Genomic DNA, 22,632 nt, shown 5'->3' with positions numbered 1-22,632 from the left:
ACTTGTCATAATTTTGTGTAGGATGCTTGGGTTTGATACTAGTTGCCAATATTTACTTTTTTATTATTTAAAGGTTGTTTGGGCATTAGCATTATTTTAAGGACAAAAAAACATTTGCAAAAGAACATAACCTTCATAAACAGGCCATATTACAGACATTACAGAAAAAGAAAGGATTCAAAAAAAAGATTCAGGCATCAAAACCTGTGACATAAACCCATCTTCTCAGCCTCTCCCCTTTCCTCTCCCTTATTCACCTCAACCCATATCTTGCTTCTCCTCTCTCTTCCCTTCCTGACTGAACCTCTCTTTTTCTCACCTGCATCCATTCTTTCTTTCCAGCGGGATCTCCTTGCTGGTGTTAAAGCAGCAGGGCATTTCATCACTGCAGCTCCAGTCCCTGAGAGAGATCAGCGCTGGGAATGTCCACATTGCTGAGAACAGCCAGCTTTGCTACTACAACACTGTCAACTGGACAAGACTGTTCCGTGCTGCAAACCAGAAGGTTTTGGTCCGCAACAACCAAAGCCCACAGAAGTGCTGTAAGTTCATACTGAAACCACCACAGACATTAAAAAACTAAAATCTTGCGTGTTCCTGTACCAAAACAGAAGTGGCGGTCCATTAAAATAATTTGCCCTACTTCGCCATGGAGCAGAGTCCTAAGAAACATACCATTTTATTGCCATGCAGATTGAAGTGGCAAATCTACGAGAAAATAAAGTCGCAGATTTATGAGGACGGTGCTGTGTCGGAGAGGGCTTTATGCTTCTTATTGGATATTTTAACTTGTAACAACACATTGTTAAGGTCCTGAGGGATATGACTGTTGGTATTGTTTTTTGTTCAAAAGTGCTGAATTCTATCTTTATGGCTTATCGTTGTTGAAACGCTAGCTGGTTTGTGTTGCCATAGCTACAAGCATTCATGTAACGTTAGTGTCATTATTATATGGATAAAATTCAGAACGACAACCTATACTTTATAACTTATTACTTTATTAATACTTTATTGATAAACTTAGAGCTATAATTAATGTAAGATATAAGGCCACAGAAGTTGTATCGTTAACTTAGCCTATACTAGCTTAGCTATAAATCTTCCAATAAGCCATGAAATCCAGCATTTCTGAACAAAACCTATTACAAATAGCAAAAGTCACACCTGTTAGAAGAACTGTAACCGATGTGTTACGATAAGTTATTTTGTCAAAGTCGGACAGCTATTTCCACTTATCTACAGTTCGTCACTGTATCACCAGTCGGGCTGCGTTCGCTGGTATGGTCCCTATCTGGAAACTTCTTGGTGCTTTTAAAATTAATTTACACACTTTGAAGAATCTACAAGTGATATATCATATTTATACATGGACATTTATATGTCTAATTAGTAAACAAATTTTAAACAGATTTTGATGAGAGAAAGCAGAAAGAACGCTTGAGTGGCTCAGGTGGTGGTTTTTATCCAAAATGGAAATTTAGAAGACTTTACGGTACATTTTGGAGTGTCATTTATTGTGAAGGACTGAAGTATGGACCTGGATGTGTTGACAGCATTGTTTGGATGACCAGCAGCTCCCAGTGTTCACGGCGAGGAGATTGGGATGTCCGAGTAAGGCCAAGGGTAGTACACGGCTAATTCAGTCAGCGTCCTTTTGATGTGTACTATAAACACAAAGCTAAATTGGGCCGTTAAAACAATATATGGTTACAAAAGTAAGAAGTTAGACTTTAGTTTTACACCATTAAACACAGTAAATGTAAAACATTACATGAGCATTCATATTTGTTAAACGGAAGGTTCGATAGGATTTTAAAACTGTCCGACTGGTGACGTAAATCCGTTACATAGTGCTGTTCTTAGATACTCAAGCAATCTAACGTTAATAAATAAATTGAACACAACCATAAAGACACACTACCATAATAGCAAATGTAGTGCTTAGGTGACGTTTACCCACAGAGGGAACATAATATCAGGATGTGGTGGCTAATTTACATTCTCTAACTTTGACAAAATAACTTATCATAACACATCAGTTACAGTTCTTCTAACGGGTGTGACTATTGCTATTTGTAATAGGTTTTGTTCAGAAATTTTCATGGCTTATTGTTGTTTATAAGATTATAGCTAAGCTAATATAGGCTAAGGCAATGATACAGCTTATTTGGCCTTATATCTGTTATATATGTTAATTATAGCTCTTAGTATATCAATAAAGTAATATGGGTTGTCGTTCGGTATTCTATCTATATAATAATGACACTTTGTCACTAATGTTACCTGAATGTTTTTCGTAGCTATAGCAACAACAACAAGCTAGCGTTTCAACAACAATATGCCATAAAGATAGAATGCGGAACTTTTGATCAAACCCATTGCAACTACCAACAGTCAAACTTCTCAGGACCTTAACGACGTGTTGTTACAAGTTAAAATATCAAATTAGAAGCATAAATCCCTCTCCGGCACAGCACCGTCCACACAGCTGCCTCACTGTGGAAATGGCAACTCTCGGTCGGAGAATATGAAAAAAACACTTGTTTTTTCGTCTTTGTCTTCTAGTGATTTTAATTTTTGTTATCATAATACACTGACCAAAAAGATAACACTATTTTTCTGACTTTGAATCTAATACATTTTTGACTTTTTTCTCATAGATTTGCCTCTTTTTAAAGTGGTAGATCTGCGACTTAATTTTCTCGTAGAAATCGCTTTTTTTCCACAATATATATGTGGCGAGCAAAACATCTTGGGTTACCAAAATAACAAATCACAGTTCTCATAGCAACCCAGAGGGAAGCATTACTTGGATAATGCAAACAAACTGTCTATCAATGAACTATTGTCCAAAGATGTAACTGTAAAATATATGAAGATAACATACACAGTCATCATTTCCAGTGACAATACATTTAGAACATTGTGCTTGCATTTTCGCAGACCTAACTGCCAACTCCAACAAATACATTGTGCATGACATCACTACACCACAGACTGTATGAGTTGAAACTGCTACAGTAATGGGACAATCTCACATTGCCGTGAATCAAAGGACGCTTACAGAGATTGGCGGGCAAAACCAGACAAATAGATATTTTTCTCTTGATCTTGGAACAAATAGTGTTGAATGCAGGTATCATTTGACTGGAGAAAGTGGGTTATTCAGTATCGAGTACCACCAGCCCTACTGCCCTGTTTCAATCTTGTTTACCAGCACAGTTTGTTTTGTATCCATTGCTTGCTAAACTGTGACAGCTCGCAAATATAATTTGCCACTATCCCATTTTTATGACATGGAATCTAAAAAGTTAGTCAGTGTCAACACATAAAAAAGTTGAAACGTGCTAAGATAGAAACTAAAATAGGAGCACTTTACAGTCGTTTCTTATGGCCTTGCTTAATAAACATGTTCAAATTTATGAATAGATGACAGACTGAAAGATTATGGAAAAATGTATTTGATATTTACTCTGTTGGCTCAGACACTACTTATTTGACAGAATTTGCGGTTGCTGACCTGGCATAAATTCAACTTGAGACAAAACTCTATTAGATCAATGCTCCGAGTCAATTATTTATTAGGAGAGGAGCATTTGCCATATCTACTCAGGCACTTTGATAAAGTGTTTTCTTAGTGAGGAAAATCAGCTTTTCTCATAACCTCACCGTGCTCCTGCAGAATTCACCATTGACACTAAACGTATAATAGCAGGAATGCGCTTTTCATTACTTTTATTCACTGTCTGTCCTATGAGTGAAAGTTATAACCTCACTCATGTCTAAAAACAACTAACAACAATAATCCAATAATTAGTCTAATTAACCAACAGAACCATTCAGAGAGAAAAAAAATTTGCCAAATATCTGAGGTGATGAGAGAGAAAATGTCTCTAAAAATGGATGAGCTTTTATTATATCACTGCCACAAGTGTTAAGACATTATTCATTTATGTATAATGTTCATTAATGAGCCAGTATTTGCATTATTGAGTTGGCCCCCTTTTGCTGTTCATGTGCTTGTTTCCCCTGAGCAGTTTCTTAGTCCCCCCCCCCCCTCTCTCTCTCTCTCTCTCTCTCTCTCTCTCTCTTTCTTTCTTTCTTTCTTTCTTTCTCTCTCTCTCTCTCTCTCTCTCTCTCTCTCTCTCTCTCTCTACTCTATCCATCTCTCTTTATCTCTTTCTCTTCGATGACTTTGAAGAGTTGGGTGAGACTCAAGAGTCACACACTGCTCTCCTTGACATGGCCCTGCATGTGTGCATCATAGTGTGTGTGTGTGTGTGTGTGTGTGTGTGTGTGTGTGTGTGTGTGTGTGTGTGTGTGTGTGTGTGTGTGTGTGTGTGTGTGTGTGTGTGTGTGTGTGTGTGTGTGTGTGTGTGTGTGTGTGTGTGTGTGTGTGTGTGTGTGTGTGTGTGTGTGTGTGTGTGCGCGTGTGCACTTGACTGAGCCTGGCAGGGACTAAAAAAAAGGGCAGGTCTCACACCCATATGGGAAACAAAGACAGTCTGCATGTGCCCTTTTATTCATTGTGTGTAGTCAGTGATGTAGAATTGTCATTAGGTAATTAGGGAAACCTGAGACAACAAGGCAACTAGTTTTCAAAGTAGCGCTTTCTATTAGCTGACGTAATAAGTGCTATAAGTTAGCTTACACAATTAAGAATAGATTTATGTTTCGTGCCACAGTATCTAATTTTTTTTAAACCATACAAACCTTTATTTATTCCTCTTGTTCTTTTGATTTGACTTACGGTAATTTCCCTCCTTTCATTCTTACTCTCTCTCTCTCTCTCTCTCTCTCTCTCTCTCTCTTTCACTTTCACACACACACACACACACACACACACACACACACACACGCACACACACACACACACACACACACACACACACACACACACACACACACACACACACACACACACACACACACACACACACACACATTCACTCCTTCATTCAGTCACTCACTCATCATTGCATATTCTCCTGTCTCCCGTGGGACTCAAAAAGGCACCTGACAGCTCCAGCCTCATGGGCTTTTGTTTTCCAACGTCAGAAACATCTGAAGTTGGTATGTTTTTGATCTTGCAAGGGCTGTATAGTTTAAAAAGCCATCCAACCTCTCCTCTTCCCTTGTTTATTTTCAGCACCCATCATTCCTCCCTCTCTTCATCTTTTCCTCTGCCCGGTCAGTTTACCTACGGCGCTGGAAGCCCAACAGAGGTTGTTTTGTCTCTGGTGTAAGGCAATGCTTTCATCCTCTGGCCTCAAAAGAAAAACTTGATTTCTGTTTTCTTCATGTATCTGCATCCTCCTGTCTGACTTTCTAAGTATTCTGAACATGGCTATAGCTGACACTGAGGCATAGCCCCTGGCTTGCATGTTGCCAGGACCTTGAAAACAGGAGGGGAGGGTTAAAACCAAGTTCATAGCTATGGAGAAGAGGAGAGAAATTAAGAGAAGAGAGAGAAGAGTCTGTTTTAAAATCCACTGAAAGGGGTAAATCATGTTTGATGCAGATTGCAGGATAAAAGTTCTGAGTGTATCTGGAACGTTGTTGCCGTGTAACTTCAACCCCCTCATTGTGTCACTGTAATGCTCTCAGATGAAGCAACCTTTTTAAAATGAATGTCTAATGGGGACAAGAGAGATAGATGTAAGAGATCCAGACACAAAAAGAGAATGGAAAAGAGAAGATGTAATGGCTCAGTTGGTACTAGAAACCACAAAGGATTGCATACAGACTGTTCACTTTTTCTCTCTGTATGTTGTGTATTGCATTGTCTATGTTTTTGGATTAAGCCAATAAAAATATTACTTGGTAATATTATTTTGAATGAAATTATTTATATACCAAGAATTCCAAGAAAAGCTGAAAGGCTGTGTTAAAACTTCAAATAAATCCACCCAATAAAGTTTCTGGGTTGATTCTTCACTCTCTCTTATGTAAGTCTAGGTTAAATCAACATGTCTGTGTGGCATCTGCAGGTGCCTTCTAGGTCCCACTAGTGCTTTGTCACTGTTTGCACAGCATTTTTATAATGAAGTAGGATATCTCCCTTGTTAGCTCCACAGTAAGCCTTAACACAGTACTGTACACACACAATAGAGACAAGTGGGAAAAAACTGTTTTCGGGATCAAATTGACCCTTTGCTAAGCCCCTCCCTAGAACGGCCACTGTCCAGGCCTAGGTTAGCAACAGTAACTCGGTGGCCTGTCAAGCTTTCAAAGCAAATGAAAAGTGTGTGTAGGACCTGTAAGTTAAGGAGTTAGGCTCTGGGTTATTTTTCCCTTATCCCAGTGATCAGGACATGAGGCGATGCCGTCAAATGTGCGTTAGCATGTCGATGTGTTTCGGTGGAGCAATGTCGACACACCGCCCTCATCTTATAAAGTTACCAGTTGCCTGGTCTCCTTAAATTACATTCCTATACAACCAAACTGTATTCTTTACTACAATTCGAGGGAAATATATTTTCTACCGGAACCTGTCTTCCAGCTCTACTGTTTCATTTGTGCTCGCCATAACATGACTGAATCTCATGCTAGCTTGTTGTTGTATAGCTAACCTCAGCACATGTTGCTAACGATGTCAGCTAAAAGTTTATCACTGAGTCATAAGAGTTAGCTTAAAATAAAACAATATATTGACTTACCCTGCTGTACAAAAATATTGTTGTTCGTGTCCTTCACTTGTATTGTCAAGACGTAAGGTGACTGACGTTTACATTGGGACCAGGATTTCACTGTCCTCTTCATTCTCCACCGACAAATTAACATTATATTGTGAAAGTAGCTCTCAAATGCATACTGTTGTGATTTCTCTCAAATCAACTTTTACTCCAGAAAAATGCTTTTATTTCGTTTAGAATATCTTTTATTGATATAATTGTAAACACTGTATTGACATGGAAGCTTGACAGGCCTAGCCTAGAAGTAACCAAGGGATTAGGGACTTGGCAAGGGGTCTATTTTAGCACCTTCTGGGAAAAACTAGGATTTATTTCAGTTAATCCATCAGGGTAATTATTGAGTGACTGGTCAATGCATATGGTTTGACAATTTCTTATTTAGCATGTCTTTGAGCCCTGCAACTATTCCTCTGTCTTGCTGCATATACCCGATGTCTAGGAGAGTCATACCCACAAACATTGTCTTTTATAGACCACTGCAAATTAACATCTGCTCTCTGGAGGCAGAGAGTTTTAATGCAAACATGAACCTTATAAACCAGTGCTTTAGTACATCTAACCTTGTGCCTTTTCATATATAATGTGACTATTTTGAATAATTTCATATCTATCTAGTTTGGGGCAATTTGGGGTTTACTCTTTCCTTCGCCACTTCGTCATCACAGCATAACTGCATTCTACATGGATGTAATTCTTTGTTGTTGCGCTGTCTTTCTTTTTGTGTGCATTGAGCAGCCAAGGAGCGCATGGTGTGTGACCCGCTGTGTTCAGACGCAGGCTGTTGGGGTCATGGCCCAGACCAGTGCCTCTCCTGTAGATACTTCAGCCGTGGCCGAATCTGCGTGGATACCTGCAATCTTTATGAAGGGTGAGTTATGCAAGTGCATGTACACATACACTCCAAAGAATGCATAGTGTGATGTCCTCTAAATGTCCTCATGAGGTCCTACCTACATTTTAGGTTATCAAAGTAATAAAAAAAAATTGTACACCTCTTCATCTAACGACTACATAGGTTTTGATAAAACCACCCAGCCAAATTTGAATGAATAAAAATATTGCCAAGTATAAAATAAATAGGTTTCAAAACAATAAAACTAAGCAGTACTCTCTTCTCTGAAATACTGGGGGGGGGGGGGGGGGGGGGGGTCCGCTGGTGGCGTTGAACTAACGACCACACCTCTCTCAACTGTCAGGTATGATCTGAAAAATGGATGCTTCATCCAGCTGCGGGATCAGAAACTGACATTTATATGCAACAAGCAAATGTTAGTTTTAGGCTAACTTCAGCTTTGTATAAGATGCTAAAGCATTTTGACAGTAAGCACATGCCAGTAAGTATGAGCGCACATGTCATTTTATAAGCATGTGAAGAGAAACTTATTTTTAGGATAGGGCAACAGATGTGATGCTGTTTTTTGTTAGTTTCTGTTAATGGTGATTTCCTATTAATGGTTAGCATTGAGCCAACACCTTTGTCTACTTTTGGCTTCATTAAGGCTCAGTTTTTTGACTCTGCAGCTTGTAAAACTACAGCTCTTGGTTGTACATCCCACTATGCAGCAGCTTTTAGGCATTATTCTGTTTTTTGCAGACAGAATTGACAAGGAGGCACCCTCCCACAATACAAGTCAACCGAGAGCAATGAATTGTTTCCCCTCTAGTGTGGGCGGGGCTTTCTGTCTATGTAGCTCCAGTGCATCATAGAGCTATGATTTCAGGCCCACTCAGAAAATCCTAAACCCCCAAAATGTGAAATGTTTTGACAGAAATCATGTTCCGACATGTATAATGTATTAACACACCTCTGAATTTACCTTTTACAGACAAATACTCTGGATCTCCTTGGATTGATGCCAGCCAATTTATCATTCAGTAGACACTTTTAGTGATTAAAATATGGGTAGCTTCTATACTGTGGCTCTCTTAGAAAGCAAAAAAATGCAGTAAAATAAAATTGGTAGAAAAAGCCTCTTTTCAAAGAGAACATAGGTGATGATACCAAGAATGACACAAGATTCATTTGTAGCCGAGCTGCACTCTTATATGCTTATGTTTATTCCCACCATATTAGTAGGGACATTAGTGTCTAGCTCCAACTAGGAAAAATAGACTTAGACTTAGACTTCTCTTTTTTGATCCCTTTGGGATGACTCCCGCAAGGAAATTGAATCCTGAAATACTCCACATTTTTTGGGGTTAAATGAAATGCATTCCACAATGCCACTTTAACACACAAGGCCAAGTTCATGTTAGGCAGCATCAACACTGCCCTCACCCTCAGTACATCTGCAAAACAAAGTTTGGTCCATCAAAAACATTGGAGATACTTAATATCTGCCGTAGAAAGGGTTTGTCAAGTTCCTATGGTAACCAATGAGCGCTTTGTGAAGTGATGGCATGATATGAGCGAGCCTACCTCATCTCACCCATTAAATGGAAAAATATAAACAGGATAAAAAAAATCCATGTAGCACTGTGGAAAACATTTGAAAAATACTGTATAGCAGTCAATGCCAAGAGAAAATCAAATGGAATAGGCACAAACACAATCTTCAGTTTGTCTTCGGTCCCTGAAATTCTTGAAAGTTTTTGAAAATAGGAATAAATAGACATTGGTCATTTAAATACTATAATGTATAAATGTTGTGCAAGAATAGACATGTAAGTAAGATTTTTTTTAGTAAGTTAGTAAATACGTTTCCCACAGTTTTACATGTCAACCTGTTATATCTCATTATAAAAATGATCAGTGTTGAAATAGCAATTAACCTTGATTCATGTCCATCAAACTATGTTTTCTTGGTTCCTTCCTTTCTTGGAATCAGGCCTGAAAAGTCCTTGAAAAGGCCTTGAATTTAAGAAGGCGTTGGAACATTGAGCTAAGAAACCAACTGTAAGTCTAGAAAAAGTGTAAACATAGTTTAAGTGATTTTTGATCATATTGACATTTGTTACAGCTTTCAGGTACACTTATTTTGCTGTTTACTATGTATAATATTTAGTAGCTTTGCGGTACAAAGAACAATTAAAGACGTGGTGGTAACTCTCAATTTAAAAGGCACCCCTGCAGAGTTTCAGTAGGGCAGTAGGGGCCCTTGACTTTTGAATGAAGTAGAGATTGATGCTATCCTATCCTCACATTAGATGGTAAGAAGATCTTATCCCCAGGTGGGTTTCGTTTTTGCCTTGCAGGATAGCTGGAAAGATGCTTTTAAGTTGAGTGTCTTTATTTGATCAAAACATCTTTGGTGGCCACATTGAAGAGGAATGCTGGCCAGAAGGTGCTGTTAGGGCAGGGGGGCTAGGCGTGTCACTGCGTGTCACAGTCACTGCTTGCGCACGGGGCCACGCCCTGCCTACCTGTCCACCTGCACGTCAGCACAGCCCAACACTGTCAGCGTTACCAGCACATCATGTACCAAATATACAGCTGAATGTCAACTCAACCATTTAGCCTCTGTCTCATACTATAAGTACAGTATTTCATATTTCATCATTGTATGTGCCTTTATTTCATTTCTCTTCAACATTTATATGTTTAATCAAATGTTCAAGTTGCCCTCTAGTTCAAGTTTTTATCACAGCACCTTCATATATGGATTAGTTTAGCAGTAGAAGTGCCGCTAACTTAACAAGGACAGCAAGACAGTGTATAGAACCTGCAAGGGAGAAGTTTAGATGTTTTGAATTGGGGTTGTGTGAGGTACTTATCCATAGTAACTGTCTTACCTACTATAGATTAGTCTGCACACAGAGAAAAAAAATATCAATCAGTTTATGTGTATAGCATATTTTGAATATTTTCACCACTTTGCATTGCCAGCAGAAATCCCTGTTTAGGTTTCCACAGGGGGAACTGAAGCCATTATATCTATCAACGGTATCCTTTCTTCAACCAGACTCCTTTGAAAAAAACAGTAATTTTACATTGCAGGAGTTGCTGGTGTACTTCCGCCTCAGTTGATTAGTTTGTGTGACTTTGATATTTTAAAGGGTTAGTTCAGATTCATCAAAATCACTTTTTTGAGGCGGCTAAAATACATTTTGCTGTCTGCCCATAGTGGTAACATTGCTCAGCTTCTGTGCTGATACTCAATTCAGTTCAGTTTTATTTATTGTGCCAAATCATGATAAATGTTATCTCAAAAAACTTTACATATTGAGCAGGATTAGACCACTCACACACACACACCACATGACTTATTTATGTTTTAGAGAGACCCAACAATTCGTCCCAGAGCAACTGCAAGTTGCAGTATCTCTATATATATATATATATATATATATATATAGTGCTGTGAAAAAGTATACAGGGTGTATATATATATATATATATATATATATATATATATATATAGGGTGTATAGGATATTGTATTGCCTTACACCTTGTGATTTTTTTAATGGTTGTTTAAAATATGTTAACAAAGTCAAAACTATTTGGTTACAAGGGCTATTGTTCAAAATGCCAAACATGCAGTTTTATTTGTGTGAACATGCAGGTTTAGCAGCACATGTCCAAAAGCCAGTTGAAATGAATTATTGTTATTTTGCATCAGATTCAACTTTTATTATTCATTGTGTTGCTGTATCTTTGTCCCTTAATTGACAGAAAATACAGGAAAAGCAGAACACAGCAGAACACCAAGCAACAGTCTATAAGACTTAACTGTCAGTGATATCTTCCAGCTTCACTGCAGCTTTTATTATTTCAACCAGCACACACCCAGACAAAGGCTTTCCTCCCCTGCCTCCTGGAAGGTTTTATGAAGGCCAAGATGAAGCATAATTAATACTAATTTGATTTAGATCCCACTGGGCCAGCGTCATTTTTTTTCTATTGCTGAGAAGGAACATTCCTTTTTCCCTCACTGACCAAAAGAGAAGTACCCAAAAGTAATTCTCCTCGTCCTGTAGTGATAAAGGCAAAGTGCCAACTCAGCGGCACTGTGGTCAGATTTAATGACTTTTCGAGGCCACTCTGGTGTTCTACTCTTATAAAAGGATTTCAGAAATTGAATAACAAGGCACTTAAATTAATCGATTTTTGAAAGTGTAGCACCCCTCACACTTTCAACTTAGTCAACCCCTTGTGGGATGGTATTAGTGTTACAGTTATAGCTATTTAGCTACAATACTTGTGGCTGTAATAGGAGTGTGTCTGTGTGTGCATGCACATTGAAACTGCCTATTGATGTTATGACTACATACAGTACATACTGACATTATTACTCATTATTGACATTATTACTCATTTCCAAAGTAATAATTGTATGAAACAATATTCATGCTAGCAGATTGAAACAGACAAATCTATTCATTACTAATAATTATTCTATCCCTCCACCTGTCTTCTTTGCTCTGGAAATGGCATCCTGAACATAACTCAGACATGATCTACTGAAAGGGTTAATTTACAAACTCATATTCAAAAATGTGGGAGCTCTTCATTCTGGAAAATAAAATGTGATATTGACATTGGGATCACTGCCATTGGATTTTGTTTTCTTTCTTATACAAAAGTTGTCCAGGAGGTTATTCTACTGAATTTACAGATTTATATAAATTGATAAAGTACTTATACTGATCTTGAAATCCATAAAAAAACATAAAGCTTTAATGTGAATCTGTCAAAACATAGTAATTGTTTTTCATGACATTCTGCTAAAATGAGTTAATGTATTACTTACTTACTTGTATTACTATTACTTGCATTCTTGACACATGGTTTCTGTTTGTCTTCTATGTGTAACATCCACTTTGGCTGTGGACACAAAGCCATGTGATTGTTGTATTTCACATATAATGTCTTTCTCCCCCTCTTGCCTCTTTCACCCTTGTATCGCTTTCTATCCCCTACCCATATTAATCCTTCCCTCTATCCCTTTCCTCCTCATATCTCAGGGACATTCGTGAATATGCCAACGGGTCAGTGTGTGTGGAGTGTGATGCCCAGTGTGAGCGAGCTGATGACGACTCTTTGACCTGCAACGGTCCGGTAAGCTTGCTCCTATAGACAACAGTAGTAATAATGAAGCTGTCTTTTATCTCCTGTATGTCAGCGTGATGTAGACAGAGAAAGAATAGATAAAGTGCTGTTGAGGGCTGTTGTTTTAGCAGTTTGCTAACGTTTGCTTTAATCTCGTCATTACAGAGGAATAGCATTAAAAAAAAACACAAATGGTGGCATTTCATCATTATCTATCATTGAAAGATGAACTGCAGTTTCATCTGTCTGTCTGAATACACCTGTATTCTGTATGAAATACTCCGTTTTAGCATCTGACTCTTTCAGCCCCCTCCCTGCTTTGATTGGTCAGTGTTTCTGGATCTTCCACATCTGCGCTCTCGACGACTTGATGCACCATAATTGCTAGCACAGTGACAGGAGAGTTTGCCGACAAGATGGTAGTGAGGTTGTGCTATTAAAGCGAAAAGCGCCTAGATTTAAACTAAATTCTAATAGGAAACCATATAGACTTATAAAAGAGATCGATGTAGCTTCCTCAGCCTGAAAAGTGAAGCCAATGAGGAAGTGCCTTAAACTTGAATTCAACTCCACCGGCTACAAAAATAAGTCCAATTGTATAGAAGTAAATGAAATGATCCTACTTATAATTAATTCATTTTGTAAATGATGGTTCTAATTAGAGTACAATGTGGCTACCTTGTGATCAACAGGTTATCCTGCTTGCAACAGGATAGAGGTTTAGTGATGCATATCCACGACACTGTGTACATAGAAATAACTATGAACTTGTTCGGTGTATGGACTGTGTTAAAGCCTTCATTGAAGTTAATTGTAACATCAATAACTGATCAATTATTGGGGCGGCCGATGGCACAGTGGTTAGAGCAGTCGCCCCATGTTAAGAGGCTGAAGGTCCTTGAGGCAGCGTGTCGGACTCAAACCCGCAGCCCTTTGCTGCATGTCTCCCCCGCTCTCGCTCACCCCATTTCCTGTCTGTCCTATATAATAAAAGGCTTAAAAACTGCCAAAAAAGAATAATAAAAAAAAAAAGCTCAATTATTGTGATGGCTTTTATCTCTTCTTTTTATCATGTCCTTATAATGCATGATCTATAAGCTTGTTCTGTATATTATGAAAGACTGAATCATTCATTAATTCATTCAAAATAGAAATTAAAATGATGGGTAATAATAGGAGAATTTGGAGGACTGTGTCTGTCATTATTATTATTATTATGTCTCATGTTCCAAGTCAAAGGTAAAACTGACTGTTTTAGCTAAGGTCAGCATCATTTTGCATGCTAATTTGCAGTGAGTTTATGCATCTACAATTGTGACTGTATGTGCATTTTTTGTTTTATATTTTATGTTAACCATCAAAAATGTATTCAGGTTTTCAGGCATTTGTACGATTAGCAATTTTTTATATTGCACAAGCTCTTTGAAAAATTGTTTGGCATTATTCTAATGTACAGCTGTGACCAGAGTGGGAAAAAAATCCCTGACCTTCATTTCTATCTGCCTCTCCTGCAGACTACACCCAGAGCCACATGAGGCCCCTGACCCTGTGCTTTCTCTTAAAATCGTATCTGGCTGTTTGATAGAGAGGGGTGATTTGCGACAGATCCAAGCCAGTTGGGCCATGTGCTGTATTTTGTGTCTCATCACACCCTGTCAGTTAGTTTGCCCAATACAGTTTTCGCAAAATTACTGGTGTGTTTTTGGGTGAATGCACAGCAAAAACTTGACCAATGGTCAAAGTTGTTTGCTGGCTTGAGTGTAGTGTGGTTGTTGTTGTTGTGTTGGTAGAGATTAGTTGGTTTCATTATCTTGGCTCTCAGCTTGAAACCTCACAACCCTCCACTTCTAAGACATGTGATGGAGAGGTGGCTGCTACAAAGAGAATAACATAATACAGATATCTGGAGCTTACTTCTAGCAGTTTGAAAAAAAAAGTGAGAAAAAGAGAACACTCACAGCAGTCAAAGTACTTTCAATAGCAGATATATTCTCATGTCAAGTACTTCAAAAGAGCAAATGCAAAATAAATAGACGCTATGTTCACATCTTTATTGCATTGTCCCTTTTTTCTGGTCCACATGGAGGGATTTCATGTGGACATCTTCATTTCTGGGAATGTCTTATATTATCTCCAGTCTTATATATATATATTTTTCCCTCCAGGACAAAGGACATTTTTGGAAAGCGAAGACATTGTAACCGGTGCTCACTTAAAGGCCTGTTTAAGGGTTAAGACTTAGCTTTAAGGTTCATGTCTGAATTAGGTTTGTGTTAGGGCCGGGGTCAGGGTTAGGCATTAAGCTGTGAATGCCTGTGGAATAAGTAATACCCTGTGAGTACCGTGTGAGTACCGTGTGAGTACCGTGTGAGTACCGTGTGAGTACCGTGTGAGTACCGTGGGGTGTGTGTGTGTGTGTGTGTGTGTGTGTGTGTGTGTGTGTGTGTGTGTGTGTGTGTGTGTGTGTGTGTGACACTTGTCAATCAGTGTATAATGGAAATGTCCCAGGGTAACCACAATGAGGATACAGCAATCATGTTATGGTCACAGAACCCATAGCACTTACATTACAGCTCACACACACAAATTTCATCAGGCTATTTCCCTCTGTGGATTGGCGATATGACTATTGTTATGAATACAGGGCTACGTTATGGACGGAAGAGGTGACGATGATAGGTCTATGTTCTTGGTCAGTGATACATCATTTCATTTTCAGAAAGCATATACAGTATGCTACTGTGTCTTTACTAAAAAAATTGGAGCGGGCTTTCACAACAGCCATGTAAATGTAAGATTCTTTTGTGATTTCATGGCAAAATGTGAATTTTAAGTTACAAATATGATATATTGTCCAGCAGTAGTGATTATGTTGTTGTAAATATTCTAAAAAAGGCCCAGCACAAAGTAGATTTCACTCTTTAGCAATTTAGCTACCATGCTTATGTATGTGATTTGTATTCATTTTGAAGGCAAAATCCCATCCGTGGAATTTTTATGTCAGGTTATGAATGTCCTTATGTCCTTATCCTGTATTAACAGACTTTTTTTTACATATATCGTCTTGGTAGAATTATACTTCAGTATTTGATTACGGATGAATGTGTGTTTGAAAAAAAGATACCTCAGACTTAAATGTTTGAGAATGTAAAAACAAATTCACTTACTGGGGCAGGGGAAGGGGCATATCTCCTGCCTTCTTTCTCCTTACATCTCTTCTTTGTACCTCACACCTCAGATATTTTTCTTATAACTTTAAAACAAATTACTAAGCTGTTTCATTATGAATTGTATTTTAAACTTGTACTACATCGAGATGCCTTGTTTCTAGCAGTCTCTTTGGCAGTAAGATGTAATAGCAGGTGAGCCTGTTCTTTCAGAGCCCTCCATCTTGTTACGTTCACAGGCAATATGTGTGTTGACTTTTCATTATTATTTTATTTTATAAAAATTATAATATTTTATTTTGCTCTTTTGTAAATTTTATTGAAACTCATTATGGACATGGAAAAAAGAATGGATAGCGGGCGAGAAAAATGGCGCCCATTCAATCCTATGGAAAGCGGCTCAGCGGTGCAGGCTCCCTTTAGGACGCCACCATTTTTCGTTCTTGTGAACACGGGAGGACTTACCGGATGTAGAAATATCCGTGTTCCCGAGCCCATGCCCAAGCACGAGGCACGAAACAGCAGGAAAAACAACCAAACAATAAAAGAAACATTGGACACAATGCACAAAAAGTTTGAGCATAAGAGTTGCGTCGCTGCCAGGGCCTTGCACTGGGCTCTACGGAGACGGGACTTAAGCTGCTGGAGGTGTTTCATTATGGCTTTTTTTAGCTGAGCACCCTCCTTCTCCTGCCCATAACACGATTTTTGTAGGGTCTAAAATTATGCCCACATACTTTTTTTAAGGAGAGGGTCTGAAGATAATTATAGCCTTTCGATTGGTATCCAAAAAATTTTTTCGAAGGTGATCTCCTCTTCCATGAATGTATGGAAGTGAATGGGTAAATGTTCTTCTGGGCACATGACCGCCACACAAAGAGGCCAGTGCTGAAGTACTGCGCTCCGCCGCTAAGCCCATGGTGGCATACGACGAGAGCGCCTGTCCTGGGGACCTGAAACATATTTGCTTCTCTACTTCGGGTCCATCCCCTATATGTTACCCTCTTAAATCCATATATGCACACATGTTCCTATTACACTTCTGCCCTTACTGCAAGTCTGACTCAAGTTGGAAGTTCCAGATTTCTGATTACAAGTGAACGCAGCATAACCGTTACTAGCGAGTTTCACCTGGCAGACCCAACGGCTTTCAGCAGCGTCACTAACATGGCGACCTATTTACATCCAGCCCGGGAATGTCGCCACAGACAGGGATATTGAAATATTCAGCAAAAGGGCAAGTAGAAGTGCTTTCATTTGTGGGTTATATGATCAATCACCATTGTTTGACTCTTTGGTAGATAGTAACTTCAAACACAATTAAATAAATGAAAATCTTATGAATTAATACTTTATAAGAGGAAACGAACATGTTTCCACCGTCCTAACACACGCAAGTGGTATTGTTGATGCCGCAGACAGAGATTATGTTGTGATGATATTGTGAACGGTAAGAATGAAGTAGTGACGCTGTAATGTGTTGCTAGTGAAAATGTGGAAGTCAAAAAGTCTCTGTGTTATTATTTTATTACCTTCATAGGTACAGGGACACCTCAAGCACTTTCCTCTTCCTTTGGGCTGTAAAGCGAGTCTGCATTTTGCCGACAGCGAGAGCGAAGCTTAAAGTGATCCATTCTAAACACTTCATTATATTCTTTGGCCATTGCATTTTGCAAACAACATTTACTTCTTAATGATAAATTAAAATCAATTAAAAAATGATCTGTTGTTGCTTCAACAGAAAATCTACTTGCTTCATGTATAATTTTGCCACTTCTGTCTATAAATGTTCTGCATACATTGCAGACACATTGTAGCTGATATAAACATGCAGGCAGTCACACCCAAACTGTTTGATTTGATAGTGAAACATATATCTTAGTAGAATGTATTTTAATCTGATGAAGTGGCTACTGTATATACACTTTATGACCTCTGAATTGAATTGCCCAATGTCATATTCAAAGGTGCTACCACCACCTCTTTCCTGATTTTTCCAGTTTATTTTCTACCTCCTCTCTCCATTCTATGCTTTTAATCCTTCCACCCCATCATGAATGCTCCAATTATAGTGTGTATAGTGGGAGTATATTTAAGAACTCCAGCAGATATACAGCAGAGCGTGATAGGTATGTGCATTATATCATAGTAAAATATATATCGTAAATCCTTCCTGATGTACCTGATCATGACTTGAGAAGCCTTTTCTGTGGCTGCTTGTGCTTGACTATAAGCTCTGACACTCGTAAGATTAATTGGCAATCCTCCTAAGATGCTACTGTTTTTGTATGAAAGAGAAGGAAGAGATATTGATATTAATTTACACACATACCCAACAGCATCACACAAACCTCTGTGTGAAGCGCACAAGCAGACCAATCTAAATTTACAACAGGGTAGTTTGGTGGCGACGCTGTGCATGCCTGTCACTTTTTGAATGTCTCAATGCCCTGCTGGACCAAACACTGTTTGTTTGCTCTGTCACATAATTTAGCTTGCTGATGTGATGGGACTATTAGACACACACACACGTACACACACACACACACACACACACACACACCAATAGCCATGGGTGGGATGACACTCATAAAAGCAAAGTGCCAGGCTCAACGCTAAAGCCAGTGTGAGCAGCAAGACTTTCAATTTGCATAATTATACCAGAGTGAATGCATGTTCACACCCACACACACACACCCGCTACGAAGAACACATGCAGAGGCATAAGTATACTCACGCTCGTACACACACACACACACAAGTGTGTAAATGCAAGCCCATGCACAGACACTACTTCTGGTTATGTATGAACAAGCACTCTTCCACTTGCCAAAGGATAATTATCTGCCTTTGCTATAATCTTTTTACCTTTGTCTCCCTTTGTTTAACGTTAACTCTGTGTGTGTGTGTGTGTGTGTGTGTTAGTGTGTGTGTGTGTGTGTGTGTGTGTGTGTGTGTGTGTGTGTGTGTGTGTGTGTGTGTGTGTGTGTGTGTGTGTGTGTTTCATGTGAAAATTCATTAAGTACTTTTCTTGGGTACAACGTTACTTGAGTATTTCTATTTTGTACTACTTTACTCTTATACTCCTACATTTTCTGAAGAAAATAATGCGATTATTACTCCACTACATTTATCCGACAGCTATACTACAGTTACTAACAGGTCTACCAAAAATCAATCTAAACTTTAATACTTTAAACAGCAGTTGTTTGTTATGTGTATTGTAATAACAACCGATTGCGACTGGTCAGTGCTCAGATTCGTCCAATCCGTGTTCACTGTTCACTTTATAAATGTAAATATTGGGGCTACTGCTCTGACCACTGAGCCAGCAGCCGCCCCAATATTTACATTGGGGTCGGAGTCGAAACTGCGACCGCTGCATCTAGGACCTTCAGCCCCTTTACGTGAGGCGAATGCTCTAACCACTGAGCCAGAAGCTGCCCAGTGTAAAGAGACTGAAGGTCCTTGACGCAGTGGCCCGTTTTCGACTCCGACCTGCGGCCCTTTGCTGCATGTCTCCCCCTCTCTCTCACCACATTTCCTGTCCATCCTATATGATAAAAGGCTTGAAATCTATCAATCTATAAATATAAATATTTCTTTAATATTGACATTTTTAAGTGAACACCTTCTTTTCGAGATTGTCTTCATGGTCTGATTATTGGTCCCTGAGTCCAGGGTGGTGCCTCGTTTGTTAATTCATATCATTGAGGGGGATAACTTTTTATTCGTAGTTTTACACATTGTTTTTCTTGTAATGCTACACTTATACCTTTTAAGTAAAGGATCTCATGGTCCGACCCTATCCATGGCCCCGAAGGCCACTTGCCGCAAAAATTTAGTCTGTGGCTAGTATAAATATAAATTAACTTTTGGGCCACCAAAAAATTAAGGGGCTTAGTGGCCCCTGGGGCCAATGCTTAAAAATATTAATGTCCCTGGATCTGTATACTTCCATCCTGGTTTGTGTGTATGTTGTTCTTTAGGCCTGTTGATGATACGAGGCCTGTCCGGGAGAGCTCTACGCCTCTTTTCCTCTCCTCCCCTACCTCCTCCCTTGCCTATATTAGCTCCATAAATCCTGTTCTAGGCGGGTTGTTATGGTCATTGTGTGTGCTGTGAGCGATGGTTATTATCTGCCTGCTCCGCTCACACTGCTTTATGCGTCTCGTCTGCTCTCTCCCTCCTCTCCCTCTTTCTCTGTCTCTCTTATTCCCACTATATCTTGCTCACTCTTACTGCCTTTCCCGTTCACTGTGTTATTCTGCATCCATGTCCACTCTTTCTTGCTCACTTTCCTTACAGTACTTCTTTTTTCACTTTTCACCCTCTGTCTTTTGCTCCCTGTTATCCCTCTTGCTAAGATACCTGCACTTGGCAAGTTATCGGTGTATGAATATACCCATCAATCAAATTTTTGATATCACCGATCACAGATTTGTCCTATATGCCCGGTTTCATGATGCCAGTTATAGCTTCAGTAGATCCTCTCCACACACAGGGAATTTGGATTCAGACCTTGAGAGTTAAAACTGTCACCTAAACATCTGTGAGAGAAAGCTGGAATCACCAGTGATGAGTGAACCTGTTGCAAAAAGACAGCTTTTCTGTCTCCAGACCCACCTGTCATAAAAAAGTTTGCAGGAAATTGTAACCGATCACATGACTGCCACTTGCCACCAACTGTAAAGTTACCTTGTAAAAACCTTTGGATTTTTTCCATCCTAATCTTCTTTATTATTAGTGATGGAATTGTGCCGCAATGGAGTGCTCAATATCATATAGAGCATGCCACTAGTACCCATAAGAATAATAATCATAATAATCATAATAAAACTAGACACCATATTGCAATGGGATCACATCAGCACAGACACCAAATCGGGCCTGGGACGCAAAGTGATGGGGCAATGGCTGCTTCACTACTTGCTACCCCATACTTGACCTTGACCTCGGACCCCTGCTCGGACCCCTGCACACTCATTTTCAAACTCTTCATTGATCTGAACTACACATCTGTAACATTTTGTGACTGTATCTTGCTTGGTTGTGACACTATTGTGCTGACACAATCTGGCCACAGACAGCCATATAAACAACTAGCAAAATTCTCAAAACTGCCTTTGTGGTAGTTACCGCTATAGTAGGTGTCTCCAGGACTACATTTTGCCATGATGACAAACACACGGACTCACAAGGAGAAAGAAATAGTCAGTGTCACGCTTGCATGAAGTACCTTGCTAAATGACAACTTCACAGCACCTCAGTGACGGTTATATGTACACCTACTATGTACATTTTATTCAGAACCACTGTATGTCTATGTGTTCAAAATGTAAAAGTGCATCTAAAATAAAACAATGCTTTTTCTTCTGGCTTCCCCTAGGGCCCAGAGCATTGTATAAAATGCCTCCATTTCAAGGATGGTCCTAATTGTGTGGAAAAGTGTCCTGATGGCCTGCAGGGTGCCAACAGCTTCATCTTCAAGTATGCAGAAGCCAACAATGAATGCCATCCATGCCATGGCAACTGCACCCAGGGGTAAGCACGTACAGTAAGCAAGTGTAAGAGTTGTGGAGTTCAATGTTCATTACTCCAAAAACTACACATAAGTAGTTTTCTGTTTAAAACATTTTCTATTTAATTGAACCAAACTAATTATTTCCCCAGATAAAGCCAAAATACTTTGTACCCCAAAGCAATTTCAGTCAAAAGCAACTGGACTTGGTTATTTGTCTAGGAATAGGTTATTTGTTTCCTAGACAAATAGTCCAGTTGCTTTTGACGGAAATTGCTTTGGGGATAACGATGACCTGGACAAATGAAAACATTCACAGGCTTAATACATGGAACATTTCTACCATTCGTCATCTTAGAGGGTTTGCAAGTATGATGACCAATCATTTAAAAAATCCAGTGGGAGGTTGGGTGACACATAGATCATTTTAAATAAACCTTTTTGATGGATAACTTACAGTAATGATGGCATTACTGGCATTATGTTGCCTAACTGAACTGTTGATGTGTGTGTGTGTGTATTTGTTCTGTTAGCACCAACATCAGATAATATCTGTCCCAAAAGTGGCCTAAATTTTATTATTATTATATATTATTATAAAATATTATTTTATTTATTTCATTTAAATCTAAATTCAAAAGTAATACCTTAAAAAGTGACAACTGACAAGAAACTCCTCAGTGTACTTGGTCAGCACAAAAAGTAATACAGGAAAAGTTACGTAGGGCCATTCACACGAAACATAGCCCTAATCCTAAACCCAATCCTGCTTCAAATCTTTGTCCTGACCACATTTCCTGATCCAAACTCGAATGTCCTGGTCGCTCTACTTTTCAGATAGACAAAATAAATTGCAATCCCATTGCCACAATTAGTTGTAAGTTGAAGTTAGTCTGCCAGAAACACCTGCGAATGATTTAACTTTGGTTAACTTTGACCTTTTCAAGTTTGCACCACTGAGCAAGCGCAAAACCATCTTGAGACTGCTGACATGTGAAACAGAGAGTTAGAGAGTCCAAAATGTATAAAGCAATATATTACTGTAGCTGTATTGGACCATCCAATTGGATAAAACCCTGCTCTGCTGGATTCCAAGCTGCTCCACAAAAAGAGGTATGGTTGGCAGTCCATCATGAGACAGAAGGTGATGGTGCAAATATGTCTAATAAATAGGATGGCAATCCAGGCAATAAAAAATGCCTTTATTATAGTGACTAAAGCATTAAAAATTTAAATTTAAAAAAATATTTCGACCACT

General features: G+C 39.0%; 1 protein-coding gene across 4 annotated transcripts in view; it reads left to right on the top strand.

The window, feature by feature from the left end:
* The window catches only part of erbb4b (erb-b2 receptor tyrosine kinase 4b), a 341,421-nt gene that overhangs the window by 250,952 nt on the left and 67,837 nt on the right, over positions 1 to 22,632 (top strand). For all 4 annotated transcript variants that reach the window (XM_083921859.1, XM_083921857.1, XM_083921858.1 and 1 more), the window contains exons 12-15: positions 343 to 542; positions 7,431 to 7,563; positions 12,602 to 12,695; positions 21,243 to 21,397. In XM_083921859.1, coding sequence (XP_083777985.1) covers positions 343 to 542; positions 7,431 to 7,563; positions 12,602 to 12,695; positions 21,243 to 21,397 — 582 coding nt within the window. The remainder of the gene's footprint in view (positions 1 to 342; positions 543 to 7,430; positions 7,564 to 12,601; positions 12,696 to 21,242; positions 21,398 to 22,632) is intronic.

Source organism: Echiichthys vipera, assembly GCF_963691815.1.
Source record: "Echiichthys vipera genome assembly, chromosome: 10".
Classification (NCBI taxonomy): Eukaryota; Metazoa; Chordata; class Actinopteri; order Perciformes; family Trachinidae; genus Echiichthys; species Echiichthys vipera.
Note: the sequence above shows the minus strand (reverse complement) of the source record. Positions and strands in the feature narration are given on the sequence as shown.